Genomic DNA, 25015 nt, shown 5'->3' on the forward strand with positions numbered 1-25015 from the left:
GTGTGGTATTTGCATATAACCTACGCACATCCTCCCGAATACTTTAAGTCATCTGTAGATTACTTGTAGTACCTAATACAATGAAGTGCTCTGTAAATAATTGTTATGCTGTATTGTTTAGGGAATAATGACAAGGAAAAAAGTCTATACATGTTCAGTACAGATACAACCCTCATAGGCCTACCTACGTCGCGCACGTCAGCAGCCACGTGGCCTATTTTTTCCAAATATTTTTTTAACTTTTTTTATTTTTAATCTTCATGCAAGGATATTTTTTTTTTTCATTTAGGGAGGGATAGAGGGAGAAAGAGAGAGAGAAATAGAGAAAGAGAGAGAGAGAGGAACATCGATGTAAGAGAGACACATTGATTGGTTGCCTTCAGGCCAGGGATCGAACCTGCAACTGAGGTACGTTCCCTTGATTGGAATCAAACCCATGACCCTTTAGTGCTCGGGCCGATGCTCTAACCACTAGCCAGGGCCTAAATATTTTTGATCCTTGCTTTGTTGAATGGGAAGATGTGGAACCCGTAGATCTGACTGTACTCACAAAGCAGCCTTCTGAACTTGGTTGGATTTTTCAACTCTTGCTAGAAAAATGTTTTTTTTCTTTTAAAATTATCTCCATTAAAAATCAGTGTTCTTCGAGTTTAAGCAGATGAGCTAATTTCTCTAGGACCTGTTCACTTGTGATTAATGGGATAGCAAATCTATGTATATAAAAGACTAAATAACCATTTGACTATCCAGCCTAGGGGTCCTCTAACTTTTTAAACAGGGGAGGCCAGTTCACTGTCCCTCAGACCATTGGAGGGCCGGACTATAGTTTAAAAAAAAACTATGAACAAATTCCTATGCACACTGCACAAATCTTATTTTGAAGTAAAAGAACAAAACAGGAACAAATACAATATTTGTATTTGCATGTGGCCCGCGGGCCATAGTTTGAGGACCCCTGATCCAGCCAATAGCTATGATGTGCACTGACCACCAGGAGGCAGATGCTCAATGCAGGAGCTGCCGAGCTGCAGTGACTTGGCAGTGGCGGTTCTTGAGTGACGCACCCTGGAACCAGAGAGGAGGGAGCCCGATTCCGGGGTGCATCACCCAAGAACTGCCCTCTTGCAACCTGGGACCCCTTGGGGGATGTCAGAGAGCCAGTTTTGGCCAGATCCCCACAGACCAGGCCGAGGGACCCCACCTACCAGAGGGACTGCGCTCACTCTGCAGATGCCGTGGCACCACCCCAGGTGCAGCTGGTCGGGAGGGATCATGGGAGGTTGGCTCCAGGGCGTGCCAGGCCGTCTCGCCCAGTCCCGCTCACTGGCCACCTTCTAATTAATTTCCTTCCAATGTGCATGAATCTGTGCACCGGGGCACTAATCCTATAATAAAGAAAAGTAACAAGAGCATTGAGACTTTTTCTGATCAACCTAACATCCTCATTCCCACATTTCCACGGAACAAATAGATAAATGAAGGGTGTATTTTATGTTCTGACTTAAACTCACATCTTTTTCCTGTCTTAAATACCTTCTCCAGCTCTGTGGACACACTATAATATATCTGGGCCAAATGTTTGCTTCAACTACTAGACAATTATTATATTTTAATTGGAGTATAGCTCTCATGAGGAAATTTGCCCTTCTTCATTTCTAGCTTTCTTAACAATGAGGGGAGAAGATAGCAATAGTACCTAGTTTTAAGTGCAGGATAAACAAAAACAAAACCTGAAATCATAGATCCTAGTTTCTTTTATATTTTTTCTAGTTTTCCTGTTGCCATTCTAGTCTTCTCTGAATTACTGCAGTAGCCTCTTACTTAAAACCCTTCAATGGACTTGTGTTCACTTATAATAAAATCTAAACCCCTTACTGTGACTGACAGGCCCCCAAACCTCTACAACCTCATCTCCTGTACTCTCCCCCTTGCTCATTCATTGTGAGCCTCTTGGCCTCCTCTCTGATCCTGGGAGAGGCTTTCTTTCTACTTCAGAGCCTTTGTATTGCTGTTCCCTCTGCCTGGAATACTCCATCGTCCCCTCTTTTTACCCAAGACTCAGCTCAAGCAGGGACCTTTTCTGTCATGTTCACCACGGTAACTCCAGTGCCTGACACAAAGTTCAGTAAATATCTGTTACATGAATAAATGGTTTCTCAACCGGTTCCACTGTCATTTACTTATGCTGGTCACGTACTTGACTCTGTGCCTTAGTTTTTCCAGCTTTAAAATGGTAACAATTGCCCTAGCCGGTTTGGCTCAGTGGATAGAGCATCAGCCCTCGAACTGAAGGGTCCTGGGTTTAATTCCATTCAAGGCCACTTACCTCAGTTGCAGGCTCAATTCCCGGCCCTGGTTGGGGCATGTGGGGGAGGCAACCAATGGATGTGTCTCTCTCACATCAATGTTTCTCTCTCTCTGTCTCTCTCCCTCCCTTCCATTCAATCTAAAAAAAAATAAATAAATAAATAAAAAATCAGGAGAAAAATCCTTATCTCTATATCTGCAAAGATTATTCCTGAATAATGTAATGTTGTGAAACAAACAGGTAAGTAGGAAGTATAGTAGATACGAAATGAAAATGTTCCTTATCTATTATCAAATAAGATTCTGGATTTCTTTTTAAATTTATTTTTCAATTACAGTTTTCATTTGATATTATTTTGTATTAGTTTGAGGTGTGTAGCATAGTGGTTAGACAATCATATTCTTTACAAAGTGTTCCCCCTGATATTTCCAGTCCCCACCTGGTACCGTACATAGTTATTACAATATTATTGACTACATTTCCTATATTGTACTTCACATCCCCTTGACTGTTTTGTAACTACCAAAGGATTTCTTTTTTAAAGTAATTTATTTCTCTGTTTCCTTTGATGTTTCTAGAAAGTGACTGAGATATACCAGTTCAAATTCAAATACACAAATGAAGGAATCACTATGGATTTTGACAGGTAGAATCTAATTGTTTAATGAACACGAGAAATAGATATGATTGGGGTAAACATAAGCCTCTTGAGGCCACAGATGGGCCTTATGCTTCCTTTCTAACTCTCCCAGGAACCCTCCAAAGAACACCAGCACTGCTATAAAGAGGGATCGTGTAATTGTTGACATTTCTGGTGGGAATAGGGGCGTCCTCTGCTTCCCTCTTTTTCTCATAGGTGGTGTTAGTAGGCTCTAAAGCAGTTATGCTTAAGTGGTTAAGAGTTCCAGTTCCCAAGGCAGAAGGCTGTAGCTTGGAACCTCAGCTCTGACTGTTCTGGTTATATAACTTTGGACAAATTACTCAACCTCCCTAAATATTAGTATGCACAGTGATAATACAGTATCTACTTCATATGGTTGTTGTGATGATTAGTTATAATGCATATATTAAGCTGTGCCCATGTCTGGCACATAATAAACATTCAGTGAATGGTACCTGGTGGTGGTGGTGGTAGTGGTGATAGTGGTCCCTGAAGGCAATGGTGGTTGGTAGACAGCACAGCAGTAGAAATTATGTTAATGAGGCCGTCTACATGGTGCTGACGGAAGAGCTCCAAAGGCTCTATCTTCCCACTAAACCAACATGTCTCCATTGCTATGCCAAGATACGGTCCTCTCTGCCTCTGAACCTGGGGTAGATGGAGCCACTGAACGATTTGCTTATAGACACATCACTGCCACCTGCTTACCGCAGTATGTCATACAAAAATAATTTTCTACGTATGTCTTAGGATGGGAAAGACTGGGAAGCACTGTATTTTCCTAGCACATCTCGAATCCCAAGTTTTTAGATATACTAACAGGTTAAATAGCAAAGACAAGGCCATTTGCTTCCGAAGGTCCTTGGTGCAGATGGAGATGTTTTAGTAAGGAGCCACGTTTATTGTCTTTACTTTCTTCCCAGGAGCTTTTGGGTTTAGAAAGAGCCAAAATTTGCTGATGAGATGGAATGAAATGGAGGGGAGGATGATGGGAAAAAGCACGCGGGACAGAGGACTCCACGCCAAGGGCACGAGTTCCCCTGAAAGGAATGACTCTGAAGAGAAATGTGGCCTCATTCTCAGTTTTCTACTATTAGCTCTGTTTCATAATTTATTGCAAGTTTGAGGATGTCTCTCCAAGATTCACTTCCTTAATTATTTTCTCATTTGTAAGACTTACAGACGGCACTAGGATGTGAAGAGGAAGTAAGTTCCAGGAATGAGAATGCGAACATAACCCTCATTAGCTAACATCTGTATAGCACTTCACAGGTTGTTCAGCACTTTTCATACATGTTCTCTCACACAGAACAGTTGCCTTTATCCTCTAAAATTCAAATGTATGAACTACTGACAACCAGAGAAATCTCTCTCTCTCTCTTTTTTAATCCTCACCCGAGGATATTTTTCCATTGATTTTTAGAGAGAGTGGGAGAGAGAGGGAAAGCAAAGAGAAATATCGTATGAGAGAAACATTGATTGGTTGCCTCCGGATCAAGTACTGGGCTGGGGAGGAGCCTGCAATTGAGGTATGTGCCCTTGACTAGAAATTGAACCCAGAACCCTTCAGTCTGCAGGCCAATGCTCTATCTACTGAGCCATACCAGCTAGGGCGAGAAATTTCTTTTGTTATGAAGGCATGTATGTCAAGAGGTGAGCAGTAAAAACAAATGGCCAAATCGTTCAGCTACTAAGAAGGAGAGACGGTAATACATATTACTGATTTCCTAGAAACCAAAGGTAGACATTTGTTTAAATAATCACCATATAAAATTACCGATCCCCTCTTCCATGGTAAAGATAATTTGCCTTTTAAAAGAGTGCAGGGGAGTCTTGAATATGATTTTATGTGAATATGACGTATACTGAAGAAACCCATGAGCTAAATGGCTATCTCTGGTTACCTATTTCAAATTGGTTAAATCCTGGTAGACAAAACTGAAGGTTATTCGGAACTGAAACAGGAACAAATGTATTTACTTAACAATGTTTGTTTTAGGAATTCTCACTGCCTCCAATAGTTCAATTACTGAGGATTATTTTTCAGTATTGAGTGCTTACTATGTGAGCGGCAGTGTGCAAATATATTACAGTCATACTTCTTCCTGGAAACTACTCAAATGTGAAACGAATTGGGGAAGAAAATTCTTAGGAAAAAGAAAATGTTAGAATTGGAAAGTAATTTTGTCCAACTTGTTCATTCATTCCTTAATTCAACAAACATTTATTGTGTACTTACTGTAGCTGGGCGCCAAACTCAGTACTGTGGAGAGGAAAGGTGTAGAATTCATAGTCTAGAGGGGGACATACACACAGCTATAAACAAGGGTGAGGTACGGGATTATCAGGGAAGACTTCCTTGACGAGGTGACACATGGCTAGGTATTCAAGAATGACTTCGGGAGAGTCAGGAAGAGAAGTGGGAAAAGCACGGGAAAGCGAAGTGCAAATGCACGTGGATAAGTAACTGGATAGTGATTGCAAATGAAGGTGGAGATGAGGGCCTGGCTGGTCATGAAAGGCGTTGTATGCCATTCTTGAATTTGGTTGAAAGGTGATGGATGTAATAGAAGAATTTTAAGCAAGTGAGCGACATCAGCAGATTTTTCTATTAGCAATATTATTCCAGCAGTGGTGTGGGAAATTTTTTCAGTATGGACAAGAAAAAAGCAGGAAAAATAGTCATTATCATAATCCATGTAAGAGTGAGGAGGGGATACCTCTGAGAGATAACAGATGATAGAAAGGCCCAGAGTTGATGACCGATTTTATACTAGAAAAGGTGTAGAAATGTGTGTAAGCTTATCTCATAAATGGGCTAACTGACCTAGCGTGTCCATGTGACTTGACTGAGGTTAATCAGCTAATAGCAGCAGAGCCAATATTAGCTGTAAGTCTCCTCATTCCAAATCCATTGTTCTCACTATTATAGCATGCGGCCATTTTTAAATCAAATTTTAAAAAATCATCCCTAACCGGTTTGGCTCTGTGGATACAGTGTCGGCCTGCGGACTGAAGGGTCCCAGGTTCGATTCCGGTCAAGGGCATGTACCTCGGTTGCAGGCACATCCCCAGTGGGGAGTGTGCGGGAGGCAGCTGATCGATGTTTCTCTCTCATCGATGTTTCTGACTCTTTCTATCCTTCTCCCTTCCTGTCTGTAAAAAATCAATAAAATATATTTTAAAAAATAAATAAATAATCAGGTCATATTTAAAATACCTTAAGGAACTTGCTATAAAGAAATCCTTTGTATATACATTGTAAAAAATACAACCTCTCCTCTAATTTACATTCTAAAGGAAGTCTCAAGAGTGTCCTGATGTTAATTTCTTTTTATTTGATCTTATAGTAAAAAGTTTTGTTCTTTTCAAAGATATTTTTGATATTGTATGTGATTGAAAAGTATGCTTTTTTTTTTAATGTGGTTATAGCAGTAATATGAGCACTGAAAGTGGGACAAAGAGGGGACATATGAAGAAAGCCAGCATTCTACTACTCCGTAAATTGTATATCCTGATGCAGAACCTTGGACCCCTTCCTAATGATGTGGTACTTACTATGAAACTCCACTACTATAGTGCAGGTAGGTGCAGACCTCTAGTCAAATTCCTTCCGAAGTGTTGAAGTAACATTTTATGTAAATAGAAGGATTTTGCAAGCATCAGAAAAGTATCTCTGTTGCTACACATGAAAGATGAACCTGGTTTGTTCTGTTGAAACTCAGTTTTCTTCACTCTTTATTTTGCAGTGACCCCCGATTATTACCAGCCCCCTGGGTTTAAACATGGGGTAAACTCACACGTCCTGCTGTTTGAGGGGGAGCCCGTAAACCTGCAAGTGGGCGTGGTCTCGTCTGGCTTTCACAGCATGAAGCTAAAAGTCATCACGGAAGCCACCAGAGTGTCTGATTTGGAGGATAACCTCTTCCAGGAGAACAGCGTCACCGAGATTGCCCATCAGGGTCTGGACGGCGATGAGGAAGAAGAGGGAAGCAACAACCAAGTAAGGCAAAGCTTTAGGGAGCCTCCATGCTTCAGTGAAACAGCTGACACAGTTACTATGCAGGTCAGATCACAGTAGCAGGGTCTAATGGAGTGCGCCAGGTATAAACACTGAAACAGTAACAGGGTCTAATGGAGTGTGCCAGGTATAAAAGCTGCGTAGTTTTGTTACAGTTTTTATACCTGGCACATCCATTAGACCCTCACCTTAAGGAGTGTTTATTCTAAAAAAAAAAAAGTGCTGTCTTCAAAAAGGTCATATACTTGGTTATATAAAATTGTCCACAACTAGGAGGAGAAAAAGACTTTCCAACATACTTCTTTTATAAAAGATACCCATGAATTTAGAAAATTTTGGATTTTCTATCTTTCATTTATAAGTAATAAACATATTCAAAAGGAGTCCAGAGGCTTTGCTAGAAGTAAATGACAGAGTTTTATTTAAGGGTCTTAGAATTTGCAAACTGAAAACAAAGCTAGGCAGAAACTCAGAAGTGTTCCAGAGAGAATCATCGATCCATTGCCTCCTGCACGCCCCCCACTGGGGATCTAGCCCATAACCTGGGCATGTACCCTGACCAGGAATCAAACCATGACCTCCTGGTTCATGGGTTGACCCTCAGCCACTGAGCCGCACCAGCCAGGCCCTTAACATTTTTTAATCCAAGTATAATATACATGCAGAAAATACGTCATCATGATATAGCTCAATAAATATTAACAAAATGAACATCAGGGCTGATGTAAAGGTGAGGCAAACAAGGTGAGAGTGAGTGACTCCTTACATTTTGCTCCCTAGGTATCCTGTTGGCCTCACCCTTGCCACAGCCCTATGGAGTAAACATGTTAAATCAGCACCTAGATTAAGAAACAAAATGCCAGTAGCCCCCCAGAAAACCCAGTCTTATTTTGTAGTCACTGTTCCACTCAACAAAAATATCTCTATCCTGACTTCTTTTTTGTTGTTGTTGTTAATCATCACCCAAGGATATTTTTCCATTGATTTTTGGTGAAAGGGAGAGGGAGAAGGAGAGAGAGAAACATCAATGTGAGAGAGACACGTTGATTGGGTGGCTCCCCAACATACCCCAACCAGGTCCAGGGATCAAGCCTGCAACTGAGGCATGTGCCCTTGGCCAGAATTGAACCCAAGACCCTTCAGTCCATGGTCCAACGCTCTATCCACTGAACCAAACCAGCTAGGGCTATCCTGACTTCTATTAGCATAGATTAGTTTCTCTTGTTTTTATTTTACAGATGTAGAATCATAGAGTATGAACCACTCAACATTATGTTGTGATATTTATCCACAGTTCTGCATATTGTTATAGGGCATTCTCACTTTCCATCTAGTTGATGGGCATTTGTGTAATTTCCTATTTTTTACTATCTATATACTATATAAAAGCCTAAGCGACCATGCAATCGGTAGCTATGATGCGCATTGACCACCAGGGGGCAGACGCTCCGCTTGGTAGGTTAACTTACTGCTGGAGTCTGGCCGATCTGGGTGACACTGGTCGAACACGCCCTGGAGCCCTCCCACGATCTCTCCCTGGCCATGATTGTGCACTGGTGGGGTCCCTCAGCCTGGCTTGTGCCCTCTCACAATCCAGGACCTTTTGGGGGATGTCCACAGGCCAGGCCGAGGGACCCCACTAGTACATGAATCCATGCACTGGGCCTCTAGTTAGGAATAGTACTTCTGAACATTCTGCACAGGTTTTTTTAGTGAAATATGTACACATTTCTGATAGGAATATAATTGCTAGGAGTAGAATTTCTGGGTCAAAGGGTACATGTACATTTAGCCTTTAATAGGTACTACAAAACAATTTCCAAAGTGGTTGTGCCAATTCACACTTCCATCAGCAATATATGAGAGTTGTGGTTGCTCTACATCCTCACCAACCCTTGGCATTTTCCATCTTTTTAATTTTAACCATTCTGGTGGGTGTGTAGTAGTATGTCATTGTGGTTTTAATGTGCATTTCCCTGCTGACTAATGAACTGAGCACCCTTTCATATGTTTATTGGCCACGTTGGATATCTTTTTTTTGTGAAGTGTCTTTTCAGGGTTTGTCATTTTTTTCTGTTGAGTTCTTTTGGGTTGTGTTGCATTCTTATTGATTTTTAGGAGGTCTGCTTATACATATCGATATATATAAAAGCCTAATATGCTAAGTGTCAGACTGTTCTACTGTTTGGTCGCTATGATGTGAACTGACCACCAGGGGGCAGATGCTCTGACCGGTAGGTTAGCTTGCTGCTAGGGTCTGGCCTATCGGAACTGGGCCGGACACGTCCTGGAGCCAACCTCCCGTGGTCCCTCCCCAGCCTCTAAAATATTTCTTCTAATTAATTTTCTTTCAATGTGCACGAATCCATGCACCGGGCCTCTAATATATATATTTTCTACATATAGATCCTTTGTCAAATGCATGTATTATAAATACCTCTTTAGTATTTCTTATAAGGCAGGTATTGAATTAATAAATTCTTTCAGGTTTTGTTAATTTGGAAATGTCTTTATTTTATCTTTGTTTTTTAAAGATAGCTTTGCTCTCCCTGGCCAGTTTGGCTCAGTGGATAGAGTGTTAGCCTTTAGACTGAAGGGTCCCGGGTTCAATTCTGATCAAGGACACCTGTCTTGGTTGCAAGCTCCATCCCTGGTCAGAGTGCATTTGGGAGGTAACCAATTAATATGTCTCTCACGTTGTTTCTCTCTCTGTTTCTCCACTTCTACTCTCTTCTAAAAGTCAATGAAAAAAAATCCTCAGGTGAGGATTAACAACAATAAAAATTGAAGATAGATTTGCTTGATACAGGATTCTTATTTGACAGTTTTTCCTTGAACACTTTGAATATGTTATCCTACTGCCTAATTGGTCTCCATTGTTTCTGCTGAGAAGTCAGTCTTATAGGGTTCCCTTGTAAGTGACGAGTTGTTTTCTCTTGTTGCTTTTAAGATTTTCATGTTGTCTTTGGCTTTTAGCATTTTTACTATGGTGTGTCTGTGTGTGGGTCTCTTTGTATTTATCTTACTTGTAGTTCATTGAGCTTCCTGGATGTAAAGGTTAATGTTTTCAATAAATTTGGATGGTTTTAGTCATTGTTTATTTAAATATTTCTTTCTCACCTTTCTCTCCTTCTGGTTCTTCCATTATGTGTGTTCCCCATTTCTTTGAGGGTCTTGTCATTTTTCTTCATTCTCTTTCTCTCTGGTTTTTGGATTGCATAATCTCTATTAATCTGTCTTCAAATTTGCTAATCTTTCTCCTGCCAATTCAAATCCACTGCTGAAGCTCTCTAATAAAATTTTCAGTTTTGCACCTTTAGTTCCAAAATTTCCACTTGGTACTTTTTATAATTTGCATCTCTTTATTGGATGTGACATTGTTGTCATACCCTCCTTTGTTTCTTTAAAGATGATTTTCCTTAAATCTTTGGTCATGTATATGATGTATACTTTGAAGCCTTTGTGTGTTAAATTTGATATCTGTTTGATCTCACAGGCATTATGTGTTACCTGCTTATTTTTATAGTGTATGGGTCATACCTTCCTATTTCTTTGCATGTCTTATAATATTTCGTTGCAAACTTGACATTTTAGATCATATAGCAACTATGGTTATGGTTCTTTTTTCACCTCTCGGACTTGTTATTGTTAATATTTCTTTGTTTATTTGTTTAGTGAGTGGCTGATTATTTTAGTGAAATATACTTTTCCCCTGTAGTATTAAGCCTCTGAAGTTGCTACTCAGGTAGTGCAGCCTTGGATATGCCCACAGTCATCTTGGGATGATGATGATTTAATCAGGACTTTCTTTGACTGTCTCTTTCCATGACCACACCCAGCTGTTAAATTAAACTAATTGCTGGTGATTATTTTCAACAGTGTTCCAGGCATAAATTTCTCCAGAGACTAGTCCAATCAAATTTGTGCTCCTTGAAGGGATGGTTCCTTAGGTTAGTGTTTGAGATTTGTTCTGTCCTCATGTGGGCTCCTCCCAGCTGCTTCTATTCCTGATTATCTCTCGCAACTAGCCAAGTTATAGTTCAGCCTATATTTCCAATGACCTCTCAAATTTTTCAACACAACCTCCATTGTATTTGAGAGTGCCCTTTGCCTTGAATTTCTTTCATGCTCTGTTGCAAATGAGTCACTTTCCTAGGGAAATGTTTAGGAGTGACCTCTTTGATGTCCCACTTCTACCCCCTGGTAAAATCTCTAAGCTATAGCCCCAGAGCTGGGGGTGGGGACAATGGCAAGCATCTCTCAGAGTAAAATTTCTGATTTAGGAACTGAGTATTAGCTAAAGAGGAACATTAGCTTCAGGTCTTCTCTGCTTGATTCTCCCAGCATGGAACCACTGTCTTATAAACCAGGGAAAGAGTGATTGGTGCCTTCGCACTCTCAGAAGTACTTCACCCAAAGTAGAGCATTAGTCTCATCTTGGGGGCTGGGTGGAAGATGGAAACCCATAATTCCTGGCCACACTGACACAGAATTTATCCTCAGCAACACATAGCTAGGGCCAGGATGAGAAATGCTGACGTCTGTCCCTCTCATAAATAGAGCCTTCTTAATGTGAGTTGGGGGAGAGGGAGCTGGGAGTTCCTGTCTACACCAGTCTGGAGTTGAGTGGAGTGGAATCTCACTGAGCCAGGAGAATGGAGGGAGTGATTTTGGTTCAAATACTACAGATTTTTGTTGTTCTTGCCAAATTTTTTTTTTTTTTTTTTTTTTTTTTTTGCATAGAGTCTTCTTCTTTTGCTGTATGTCCTTGGGACCATTTCAGAGACTTTACGTTTTTAAAAATAGTTTTCACCAGTTTTTTTCTGGGAAACAGGTCTATGAAACTCCTTAGACTGATGTGCTGTAAGTTTATCTTTTATACAACATCCTTGCAAAGCAAACTATAGTGAAAGAAAATAGATCAGTAGGTTTCAGGGCTGAGTGTGAGGTTTGACTACAAAGGGGCATAGTGGAGTTTTGGGGGTTGATGAAACGTGTGTGTGTGTGTGTGTGTGTGTGTGTACATTTGTCAGAACTGTATACTAAAATATTATTTTTTTACTGTGTGTGAGTTATACATAAGCAAAACAAATGTGATAAAGCTGTGCTCAAGGATTTAAATAAAAACATGAATAAATATAATAATGAGATAAATGGAAAGTGTTAAAAATTGGGGGGGGGTGGAGGCAAATAGACTATAGAGCTTAACATATCTGAAATTTTAAAGTATTGTTAGATGGGATTAACAGCAGATTAGAAGCTATAAAAAATAGATCACTGAACTTGTAGAGCAATAGAAAATATCCAAATTGAACTATCAGTCATTTTGACATTATTACCCTAATAAAACAATCCAAAAACTACAGAATACATATTCTTTTCAAGTGTTTGTAGAACACTCATCAAGTTAGACCATATTCTGGGTCATAAAACAAGTTTCAGTAAATCTGAAACCAAAAGGAGAATATTAAGAATACCAATAAAACTGGTCAACCTCTAGCTAGACTGGTTGAAAAATTAAGAGAGAAGACACAATTGCCAGTATCAGGCATGGGAAACAGGATATTGCCACAAATTCCACAGACATTAAGAACAAAATAAAGGACTATTGTGAAAACTGTATTCTGATAAGTTTGACAACTTAGTTGAAATAGACACTTTCCTTGAAAGACAAAAATGAGCAAACTGACATTTGTAGAAATAAACTTAATAATCCTATATTGGTTCAAGGAATTGAATTTATAACAAACCCTTCACATAAAGGAAGCTCCAGGAACGATGGTTTCACTGGTGAATTTTATCAAACAAGGAAGAAGTAAGGCTAATATTAAACGTACTCTTTAAGAATATAGAAGAGAAGACTTCACAGCTCATTTTATGAGACCAGCATTATCCTGATACTAAAGCCAGACAAAAACATTATAAGAAAACTATGGGCCAACCAATATCCCTAATAACTGTAACTGCAAATGTCCTTAATAAAATATTAGCAAATCAATCTATGGAAAGGATAATATATGGAAAGGATAATACATGACTAGATGGGGGTTATTGCTGGCATACAAGGTTGGGTTAAGATTTAAAAATCAATCAATGTAACTCATCATATTGCCAGAAGAAAGGAGGAAAAGCACACGATTACCTCCAAAGATGCAGAAAAAGTATTTGACAAAATTCAACATCCATTTGTAATTTAAAAAAAGAGACTTCTAGAAAACAAGGAATAGAAGTTCCTCAACATTATAAAAGATATTTACAAAGAACCTGAAGGGAGCATCATACTTAATGGTGAAAGACTAAACACTTATGGCTAAACAGGATGTCAGTTCTTACCACTTTGATTCAACATTATGCTAGAGGTCCTGGGCAGTGAATTAAGAATAAGAAAAATAAGGCAGACAGATTGGAAAGAAAGATGTAAAACTGTTTCTTTTGAATTGAAATGATTGTGTTATAGAAAATTCTAAGAATCTACAAGAAAGATGCTACCAGGATTAATACATAAACTTAACAAGTTCTGGGATACAGGGTCAATATATAAAAACCTATTGTATATCTCTATATGACCAATGAACAATTGGAAAATGAGATTTAAGACCGTTAATGTCATTAGTCATCAGGGAAATGCAAATTAAAACCAAAGTGAGTTACACATTTACTAGAATGACTAAAAATTAATATGACAATACCAAGAATGTTGTCAAGGATGTAAGGCTTTTGAAATTTTTAAACATTGCTAGTTGGTATGTAGAATGGTACGACCAATCTTGGAGAACATTTTATGAGTTTCCTAGCAAGTTTAACATACACTTACCGTATGGTCTAGCACTTTCTCTCTAAGTTATTTACCCAAGATATGAAAACATGTAATCACAAAAAGACATATACACAAATGTTCACAGCAGTTTTATTCATAATAGTTCCAAATTGGAAACAAGCCAATTGTGGCATCTTTGTGCAATGAATAATTATCTATAATGAATAATTATCTGTAAAAGCATAATATGCTAATTAGGCCAGATGTCCTTCTGGATGACCTTCCAGACGAAGCCGGGGCTGCAAGGGAAGCCCGGGTCCCAGGTGCCAGAGGGAAGCCAGTGCCAGCAGCCTGGGGAAGGACGACCTACCCTTGCACAAATTTCGTGCATTAGGCCTCTAGTTAGCATTAAAAAGGAACAACCAACACATGCAAAACTGAATGAATCTTTAAAAGTCCGAAAAAGCCGAAACCGGTTTGGCTCAGTGGATAGAGCGTCAGCCTGTGGACTGAAAGGTCCCAGGTTCGATTCCGGTCAAGGGCATGTACCTGGGTTGCGGGCACATCCCCAGTAGGAAATGTGCAGGAGGCAGCTGATTGATGTTTCTCTCTCATCGATGTTTCTAACTCTCTATCTCTTGATTGTGGTGGTTACAAGTATATACAGGGTGTCCCAAAAAATGTATACACATGTTAATAGCTGATAGATCTTACATTTTGAAAATGAAATGTATTTTAATAAACACTGCCTTTATAATTATTCAAAATATATATACACTTTGGAGGGCACCCTGTATATATTTATGAAAGCTTATAGAAATGTACACTTCAAATAGATGGAATAGTATGTAAATTTTGCCTCATTACAGTTGCATTTCAAAAAGCAGTGACTCACAATGTTAATTATTAAAGCTCATGTCTAATTGTCCCAAATTGGAAACAACCTAAATGTCACTCAGTGAAGGATTGGTTGAGTAAATTTTGGTAGAACAATAAAATGAAGCACTATGGAGCCATAAAATAAGCCACTTATTAGCCTCCCAGTTTATAATTTGGGTTATGTCAATAACTTGTGCTTATATTTTTATAACTCTATAATTCCGTGTAGAGCTGTGTTATGTAGTAAGCCATAACTGATTTTCCTTTCTTGCATAAGTTTTTGTTTTCCCTGTGGTTAATAATTGTTTTCATTTTCTTAGTTTTCTCTATACTTACTCCTAATTCAAATTCTGCTGACTATCTAGACTTGAACTGTCCAAAATGGTATTCACTAACCACATGTGGTTGTTAAAATTTAAATTAATTTTAATTAGATAGAATTATAAGTTTAGTTTCTCGGTCACACCAGCCACTTTTCAAGTGCTTTGACTAGTGAATGCTGTGTTGGACAGTGCAGATATAGAACATGTCTATGGTCACAGGGAGTTCTACCAGACAGTGCTGGTCTAAATCCTCTCTGAGATACTCAGAAGCAATAATTTCATCCTCAATGAGAAATTTCTCCTGGAGCTTTCCACTTTTGACTAAATCTGCATGATTGCTCTCTCTGCCTGGTGCCTGCCTCTTATCCCAGAATCTCCCCTCACCAATTTCCAGGGAATCCTTTGCCTCTCCTTGTGTTAGATCTCCTATTTCCTATTCTTGGTTTGCTCTCTCATTTCCATGTAACCCTCTGGTAACTTCCTTAGAGAGAATCTTTCCTTTGGAAGCTCTTTCCATTCTCAGGGCTTCAAGCATCACATGTGTGGTGTTCACTCCCAACTGTCATGTCTTCAGCCCTGACCCTGCCCCAGAGCTGCATGTCTGTATCTTTAACCTTCTGTTGGGCATTTCCACTTTGATGACTCTCTACTGTGTCAAGTCCAGCATGCTCACCTTTTTATTCACCATCGCCCTCCACCTTTCACACCCAGAACAAGTCTCTCTACCCAGTTTCCCTGCCTCTCAGCATCACCTTTATCCTTTCAATGCCTTAAGTTCAGAATCCTGATATCACTCTCCTTATTTAGTCAGGCATCAAAATTCCACCAAGCCTTCCCTTTCCAGCCTGTTCTTTCTGCCAAAACTCGAGTCCAGGCCTTCATCCTCTCACATTTGAATTGTTGCCACAGCCTCCAGGCTCTCCCACAACCTCCTGCTCTATCCCGCATACCACTGCCAGTCTAATCGTCTTTAATATAACTTTCGTCATATCACTTCCCTAATTAAAACATCTCATGACTCCTACTTCCTACTGCATCAAGTCTGAACACCTCTCACTGACTTTCAGGCTGCTCATGATCTGGCTCCGTGTTACCTGTCTTATTTCCCACTATTGCCCAACGTGTTCCCCTTCCTGGTTACGTCAGTTCTTTTACTGTCACGAGAACAAGCCAAGTGAATTTCTGCCCTGCATCTTCACAGACATACTTCTGCCCGGAATGCCTTTCCTCCTGCCATTGACGCCAATCACATCTGTCTTGCATGAGAAATGCCTATGTTTGCTGTGTCCACTTTCCTGCTTTCTGTTCTCTTGAACCTACTTTAATCAGGTGTTCATCCACACCACTCCACTGTCTAATACCTAATTCTCAGTATTTTCCTATCAGTAGTCACTCCCTCAGTCTTTGCAATCTCAGTAAATGACACCATCATTTCCCCGCCTCCTGGGACCAAACCCTCAGAACCACCCTTCGTTCTTCTTCCTTGTAACCCACCTCCAGCTCACCAGCAAGTCCAGTGAGCTCTCCTTGGAAAGTAGATTTCAAACCTGACCACTTCTGACTATCTCGTTGCTACCCCTTTAGCCCAAGGAAGCACTACAGCCTCGATGGTCTCTCTCTTTTCATGTTGCCCTCACCATTTATTGGACATAAAGCGCTGAGTCATCTTTAAAGATAGGAATCTGTTCATGTCTACTTTACTTTCCATGGCTTCAGTTTCTACAACAGTGGCTGTAGAATATGTATTATAATAACAGGAAAAAAGAAGAAATGGTACAGTCTTTTAAAAAGAGTATTTCTGTTTAAACTTCTTTTTTATTTGGAAACACTAACTTACAGCTGCAAGCACAGCACAAATGATGTACTTTTCTGAACCAGTTGCTTCGCCATTCGAGAACACTGCAGTCTGAGATGCCCAGAAGCACGGGCCTTCTCCTCCATAATCGCATACAGCCACGGGAGCCAGGGAACTAATTCTCATACATTGCTGCCATCTAACCCTCAGATTCCACCCAAGGCTTCCCAATTGTCCCTGTCACGTCCATTCCAGCAGAAGGATCTGGGTTAGAGCATCTGCTGCATTTACTTGTTAAATGTCTTTAGCCTCCTTTAGCTTGGAATAGTTCCTCGGTCTTTAACTTTCATGACCTTGACGTGTATTTATAGAATGGCCAGTTATTTTGTAGAAGGTCCTTCAATTTGGGCTTGTCTGGTGTTTCCTCATGATTAAATTCAGGGTTTGCATTTTTCAAGGTGCCGAGTACCAGACTCATTGCTGCCTGTCAGGTGACACATGATTTTGAGCTGCCCGTTCCTGGTGATATTTATTTTGTTCACTTGATTAAGGCGGTTTCTGTCAGGCTTCTCTACTATAAAGGTACTTTCTTCCCCTTTGTAATAAGTAGTTTGTAGGGAAGTACTTTGAAACTATGTAAATTAGCCCGTTCCTTATTAAATTTCCTATTTATTCATTATTTAATTATGGGTGCCTGTTTTATGCATTACTAATATTTATTCTGATGCTCTCACTGTCTCAGAAATTTACTAGTGGGAGACCCTTCAGGTTGTGTGTTTTTTGTTTTGTTGTTTTGGCATGTCCCACTTTCTTACACTTTGGCACAACAAGTTTGGCACGACTTTCCCCGACCCAGTTCTGGAGTCAGCCATTGCTCCAAGGTCCCCTGGTTTTTCAGTGGTTCCTTTTAGTCGCCTTGATGTGACTCTTGCAGTGGAGAGAGCTAGAGAATATATGTATAAGCGCGCGCGCACACACACACACACACACACACACCTGTATTTATGTCTCTATAGAATAGAATTCACACCTATATTGACAGTTCTGAGTCACTTCTATAGATATCATTCTAGCTTTCTCACTGTCCCTATTTGTAATTTCTCCATCCGTGAGGAACCTGGCTCCCATTATACTCAGCATATTTACTTCCTTCATCAGTCCCCTCAAGTGTAACCAAACTCCCACCCTTGCCACCTTCCCCACACACGGTAGGTGTCCACCTCAGCCCGCTCGGCTCTGACTCTCCCACCCTGGACCTCTTCCCTCTCACACCTACTGTGGGTCAGTGCTTACGAGGCCCTCCTCACTGCCTTCCGCTCTGATTGTTCATGCCAGGCCTGTTCTCCACATGGACGCCCTTCTCCCTGCTCAGGCTCTGACAGCCCTCCATGTGGATGCCTGCCTTGCTCTGCCACACCTAACTCTGGCATTAGGACTAAGCTGTTCGTCAGGGATGGGAAGAGGAAGAATGAAGGTCAATATTTTATTTAGCACACACTTCCTAGTTAGTGTAGATTTGGCACCAAGTCGAGAGGCTATAACATTTCTGTTCCCTTTCCCTTAAGAAAGCACATTAGTCAGTCTGAAATAGCATTGTAACCCATGAACAAGAAGCCAAATCAGATCTGAGAGAACCCAACCTAGATCAATGTAGAAACAAAACATCCAGATAAAAGATTCCTCACATTTTTTTTCTATCTGTTGTTCAAATATTTTGGTATTTAGACACAGCCTCAGAATCACTATTAAATGCTAATGATGATAAGTTTATGAACCTTACATTTTGAATATGGTGGTTTCTGATGCCTGAGACCCTTGGATCAAAATGAATTATATCTTTTAAAACTGAGAAATGCAAATATTTTGTCATAAAAGCATGAATGTCATTTAGTTATACCACAGGATTTTGCAAGGCAGTGTCTACACTGAATTAATTGTTCTTTGAAACTTTAGAACTAAAACCTCTGCAAGATCGCCCTTGATAAGCATTTCACAGATTGAAGCCCTGATGAGGAATCAGGATGTTGCCATCAAAGAGACAGCTCCTGGAGACGACAACTTTCCCAGGACAGCAATACCCGTTTGCCTCCAAATCCTTTAAAGATATAAACTAACCATTCCAAGAAGTAGCTTTCTCCTTCCTACTCTTACTTCAAATTTTCTTCGAGAAAAGGCAAATTTAGTCTTTCTTCTAATCAAGATGTGATATGACTGGACTTCTGTTTAATTCTAAGCCAAAACATTCCCAAACTCCCACTGCATTCCTGGGAAGCCCTGAATGCTATTGAAGTGCTATGTCTCATTCCTTTAGGGAGTCGAGCACTCTCTGTCTGTACCCTCGTGGAGACCTGGAAATGGAACACAGCCCCATGACTGCGCCAGCCAGGTGGGTCAGATTAGCTGTACAGTCCACTTGCGAGGCAGCTAACAACACTCCTTTGTGGGAATTCGAGCGCACTGTCCAAAGCTGCTGATGACCTCATGGGCCAGAGAAAGCGGGTCTCACATTGTGGACTAAGCCTAAATATTAATACTACTTTATATTTATGTAGTGTCTTTTTTCCAAGGAGCTCCAGCCTCCACAGACATGATGTCATTAATCCTCAAAGCATTGCTGTTTGGTCCATGGCAAATATTCCCCCCTCCCTTTTTTTACTGTGATGGAAACTTGAAAGTCAGTGATGGAACCCAGCCCCCTTGTTCTCAGTCTTTACACTATACCATGAAAAAAAGCCCCGATGAATAATTTTTCAGGCTTATTCATTGCTTCTTGGGTGGGATTTGAGAGGACATCTCAGTTTGTATGCATTTCAATTTTCAGTGTCTCTAGGTTCCACACTCTTTTTCTTCTTCATTTTAAGTTAAGCATTTTCAAGCATATGTAGTTCATCTTCTGCGGTTGCATTTATAGGGACACTAGAAATTTGTAGCTAATATTTGAAGTTAAAGATTTTTGTTACTGAATATGTAATCTCACTTGTCACTCAGAGATCCCTTATACTTTTTAAAAAATCCTCACCTAAGGATATGTTTTTATTGATTTTAGAGAGAGGAAGGGAGAGAGAAGGAGAAAGAGAAACATTGGTGTGAGAGAGAAATCGATCGGTTGCCTCCTATACGTGCCCAAACTGGGGATCAAACCCACAACCCAGGCATGTGCCCTGATGGGGAATCGAGCCCACAACCTTTTGGTGTACAAGATGATGCTCCAGCCAACTGAGTCACCCAGCCAGGGCTGCCTTATACTTCTTATAAACCAAGATAAATTAGATTTTTAAAAATTCCCATACCAGCTCAGAGCACATTTCACTTACTAGTAGAGCAACCACATATTCAATTTGTATTGGGTGAGAACATGTACCATATATTGTGCCAAACATTTTCAAATATATTATCTTATTTTACATAAGTAATATTTCATGAGAACCACTTAGATCAGCGGTTCTCAACCTGTGGGTCACGACCCCTTTGGGGGTCGAACGACCCTTTCACAGGGGTCGCCTAAGACCATCGGAAAACAGATATATAATTACATATTGTTTTTGTGATTAATCACTATGCTTTCATTATGTTCAATTTGTAACAATGAAAATACATCCTGCATATCAGATATTTCCATTACGATTCATAACAGTGGCAAAATTACAGTTATGAAGTAGCAACAAAAATAATTTTATGGTTGGGGGTCACCACAACATGAGGAACTGTATTAAAGGGTCGCGACATTAGGAAGGTTGAGAACCGCTGACTTAGATTAAGTCTCATGTGTAGGACAAGGAGGAAAAAGAGACACTAATAGAAATATGGCCTCTGATGTATATATATCCTGTTGAGATTCAAAAAATAAAAAAATAATAAAAAAAAAAGAAATATGGCCTCAGCTGTTATAATCCAAAAAAAAAAAAAAAAGAGCTCAATTAACTTTAATTCCCTTAGTGGAAATCCCCAGTGTAAATATTTCCATAAAAAGGGAAAATGTGGGTAAATTCGAAAACCACCAGGAATGAGCTCAGTACCCCCCCACACACAAAACTTAAGATTCCTGTAGACTCAACTATTAATTCAAAGTGGAGAAGAGAACAAAACACAGCCATATCTCCTGATGACAAATATTTCTTGATTTCACTTGGTTAGACACTTCCTAATCAGGAATATTAGAACCAGGAGTTACAAACCACAGTGGCCTAATTTTAAACACTCACAAAATCAGCTTCATGTCTCATTTTTAGATTCTTTTATTCCTACTGTATTGCTGAATGAGATAATGGCGGTGAGAAGAGATACTTGGGGGCGGGGGGGGGGGGGGGGGGCGGGGGGAGAAGATCCGAAAACTCTTCTAAAATAAGGAGAAACTTTCAACTTTTAATCATTAGATTCTGAAAGCCCCGGCGTAAAACGTGCCAGATGCCCTGCAACAATAATTCCAGTCTACTCCGCTCCCTGGCCCGGCCTGACTTGAAATGGCCCTACATTTCTAAATAAATAGTGTTTAATTTGAAACTGGGCAGCCCTATCCATCATGGAAAATCTTTATAGTTTGGAAAATATGTCCAGTAGGTCATACGTTAGGTATATAATCTAGTCATATTCTGTAGCATAGCTACACTGCAGTTTATACTCAACAACCTTGGGTTTTTAAGAAAATATATTCATAACATTCTAAATGTTTGTTTTCTCTTGTCATAGGAAATACTAGCCAAAAGGAATAGCCGGTATCCCAAGTAAGAGTTTAATGAGGGGAAATTTAGAAAGTGGTAGTAAAAAAACCTGATGTTTGCCTAGCAGCGTTGCCATGTGGGGTTGTATTATTGTAGCCTGCACAATTCAGACAGCAATGTGAGTGGCGCCCCCTGGAGGTGAGCAATGCCTGGCAGCCCCGATTTTAACTAATTCGGAAGGTTTTTGAAAATGCCCTTATTTTTTCTCTGATTCACAATTCACCAATTGTGACCTGCAGTAGGACTTTGGTTCTTATTCTTACGGGTTTTGGGGGGGTGTGTGTACGCAAAGTTCTTAGTTTTTCCTCTCCATCTTGGTTCCAGAAGACTCCCTGCTGACTGAGGTTAGCACACTGTCTGGCACACTCCCAGCTCGCGGTTCTCGTGAGTCAGGGAAAACGTGTGCAGTTGGAGAAGCAGCTCGTCAGACATGTTCAACCGGCCCGGGCTTATTCATGAAGTCCCTCCCTGCAGCTCCTCTTCCTCTGCATTCCTGCATTCCTGTGTGAAATGCTGCTTAGAGTGTTGTTTACACACCTGTGTTCTGACTCCTTGAAACACTGCTGCCCATCCCTGCTGTGACATCCGGCTGCGCCCATCGCCACCGCAGCACTTAGCATGGGACCTTGAATCTCTGCTTTCCTGACCCTCCTCCCTTACCTTCCACGCCTTGATTTTCTCTTATTTCCCTTTGTCCTGAGGAGAGCACGTGGTCTCTAGATGGGGAGGTAACGAGACAATGGGAAGAAAGCCCACCTCCACAGAATGAGCCCGGGAGTGGCCCCGCGGCTAGGAGTGTTACTTGGTCAAAACCCTCCACCTCCTCATTCATTCTTACTGGGCCAGGCCTGCTTCTGCTTTACTTACTTACTTACTTATTTATTTATTTACTTTTTTTTTTACAGAGAGTGGAAGGGAGGGGGAGAGACAGAGAGAGAAATATTGATGTGTCAGAGGCTCATCGATGGGCTGCCTCCTGAGTCAGGGCTGGGGATCGAGCCTGCAACCCTTGGGCTGATGCTCTATCCACTGAGCCAGACTGGCTAGGGCCCTACTTCCGCTTTAGTCAAACAATTTGAAGAGAATGATATTGTGAATTTTATAGCAGTTTGTTTTTAGTGGTCTAGTTGATTTTAAAATGAAAATGTGTAAGAAAGTGGTAATAGTGGTTGCTTTCTGTGGGCAGTCGAGTGGCTCCAGGGTACAGGGGAAATCTCACTGTACCTTTATTTTACCTTTTGAATTTCATTCTATGTGACTATGTAAGTAACTGAAATAAATGGAAAATGGAAGCAGGCAATTAAATAGACATGAACTAAACTGATGCCATAGAAAATTCTGTTAATTAAAGGAATGATTCAAATATATTGAAAGTAAAAGTAGATCAGAAGGAGAGGTATGGTTATTTTCATTTTGTTTTAGAAACAAAATGTTTCCTTGTTTGCTAGAAAAGTAAAATAAAAATTAAGTGTCTGCTCCTCGTGTAAAACTTATCCTCACTCTAAACACCCAACTACTTCTCGTTAGGGTTTTGTTTTCCTTTTGTCTTTTTCTCTTCAAGTGAACTTAAGGCCAATTTAAAGTGAAACTCTGACTGCTGAGTGAATGTGTCTTTGCCGCTCTGCCCCCGCCTTGTATGAAGAACTATTCAAGGATGCGAGTCCTAAGGGTCATCTGCTTGGCCCTCTTCTTCCTGCCAGCGAGAGTGGGCAGCTCCGACCCCAGGTTTGGACAGCACCCTGGCAGGGCTCTTCCACCTCAGACGGTCTTGTTTTTTGTATCTTTGATGGGACTATCTCTAGAGTCATTTCTGTACTTACAGTTATACAGTTCCTTTCAACACCTGCTAAGTAATTTATGGATACTCAGATTCAAGTAAATGACCTACATAGCAAGTCTTTGAGAAGCAGGCTATCACATTTCCAATTCTGAATCTACTATCTGTTCATCTCTTTTTTGAAGAATCAGCAAACCTATGTCAAGTTCAGTACATCCAATAACATCATCATGTCATTGCCTCAGGGTTCCTCCTACATGCCACAAACCAAGGAAAACGTTTTCATTTTCATAATTACTTCAAGTATGTGCTTGAGTATATTTTTATGTGTCTTATATGTCACCTGTTAGCTACCACTGAATTAATAGTTAATTACTTAGGCATTTGAAACTAGGAAAGAAACTGACATTTTTCCATGGGAAAGTATCTAATAATATTTTTAAATATTTTATAATTGTGAAAGGTAAGCCAAATAAGCTTTAAGGTGTTTTTATCTGCATTCATTACCTTTCAGTTTACAAATAAAAATAGTTTCATAATAAAGCTTTCATCACATTGAAATAAAGGAAAATAAAGAGTTGAAGTAATAAGATGTTGATTATAAACATATCAAGTAATAAAAGACATAATTTTAACAAAATTAATAAGCAAATTAGTGTGTAACTTTATATTTTTCATTATGCGAGTTACACATGACTACATTTTCATAGTTATTTTAATATAAATAAATATATTTTGTATCTTTGACTTTGTATTTAAAACATGGGTGCGCACGTGTGTGCACACGCACACACACACACACACACACACACACAATGTGCTGTCCAGTATGATAGCCACTAGCTACATGTGGTTATTCAGAACGTGAAATGTGGCTAATTTGAGTTGAGATATGCTATAAATATAAAATATACACTGAATTGTGAAGACGTATTAAGAAAAAAAAATATAAACTATCTCAATAATTTTTATATTGACTGCATATTGAAATGATAATATTTTTATATTGGATTAAATAAAAATAATTATTAAAATTTAATTTTATTAGTTTCCTTTCCCTTATAAAATATATCTGTAAGAAAATTTAAAATTATATATGTGGCTGGTAATTGTGTCTTACATTCTATTTCTATTTTTTAAAAATATATTTTATTGATTTTTTACAGAGAGGAAGGGAGAGGGATAGAGAGTTAGAAACATCGATCAGCTGCCTCCTGCATACTCCCCACTGGGGATGTGCCCGCAACCAAGGCACATGCCCTTGACTGGAATCGAACCTGGGACCTTTGAGTCCACAGGCTGACGCTCTATCCACTGAGCCAAACTGGTTAGAGCTTTTCTATTTCTATTATATTAATTCAGTGGTAGCTAACAGTTGACATATAAGACACATAAAAATATACTCAAGCACATACTTGAAGTAATTATAAAAATGAAAACGTTTTCCTTGGTTTGTGGCATGTAGGAGGAACCCTGAGGCAAAATTACATATGTGGCTGGTAATTGTGTCTTACATTCTATATCTATTGGATTTCTATTGAACAGATTGTCCTGTTCAGACTGTACCACCACAGGAAATATGTTTTCCATCTTTTTTATTGTGTGCCACTTTTATTTTTACCTTTTTAACACTATTAGTTGAAAAGACTTTCATTTCCCCATTGAGTGTTCTTGACACCCTTGTGGAAATCATTTGACCATATAAGTGAGGGATTATTTCTGGGCTCACTATTCTACCTATGTCTATCTTTATGCTGGGACACATGTTTTGATTAC

The 25015-nt window shown here is 39.8% G+C and overlaps 1 protein-coding gene across 5 annotated transcripts in view; it reads left to right on the plus strand.

Moving 5' to 3' along the window:
• The window catches only part of HORMAD2 (HORMA domain containing 2), a 51404-nt gene that overhangs the window by 18082 nt on the left and 8307 nt on the right, over nt 1-25015 (plus strand). For 4 of the 5 annotated variants that reach the window (XM_070399504.1, XM_070399503.1, XM_070399502.1 and 1 more), the window contains 4 exons: nt 2887-2954; nt 6402-6553; nt 6719-6972; nt 19056-19130. In XM_070399504.1, coding sequence (XP_070255605.1) covers nt 2887-2954; nt 6402-6553; nt 6719-6972; nt 19056-19130 — 549 coding nt within the window. The remainder of the gene's footprint in view (nt 1-2886; nt 2955-6401; nt 6554-6718; nt 6973-19055; nt 19131-25015) is intronic. The other variant, XM_070399505.1, reaches the window with a different exon arrangement.

The sequence above is a fragment of the Myotis yumanensis genome, unplaced genomic scaffold (assembly GCF_028538775.1).
Source record: "Myotis yumanensis isolate MYYU_CA2020_CCGP unplaced genomic scaffold, mMyoYum1.0.hap1 SCAF_19, whole genome shotgun sequence".
In the NCBI taxonomy this organism is placed as follows: Eukaryota; Metazoa; Chordata; class Mammalia; order Chiroptera; family Vespertilionidae; genus Myotis; species Myotis yumanensis.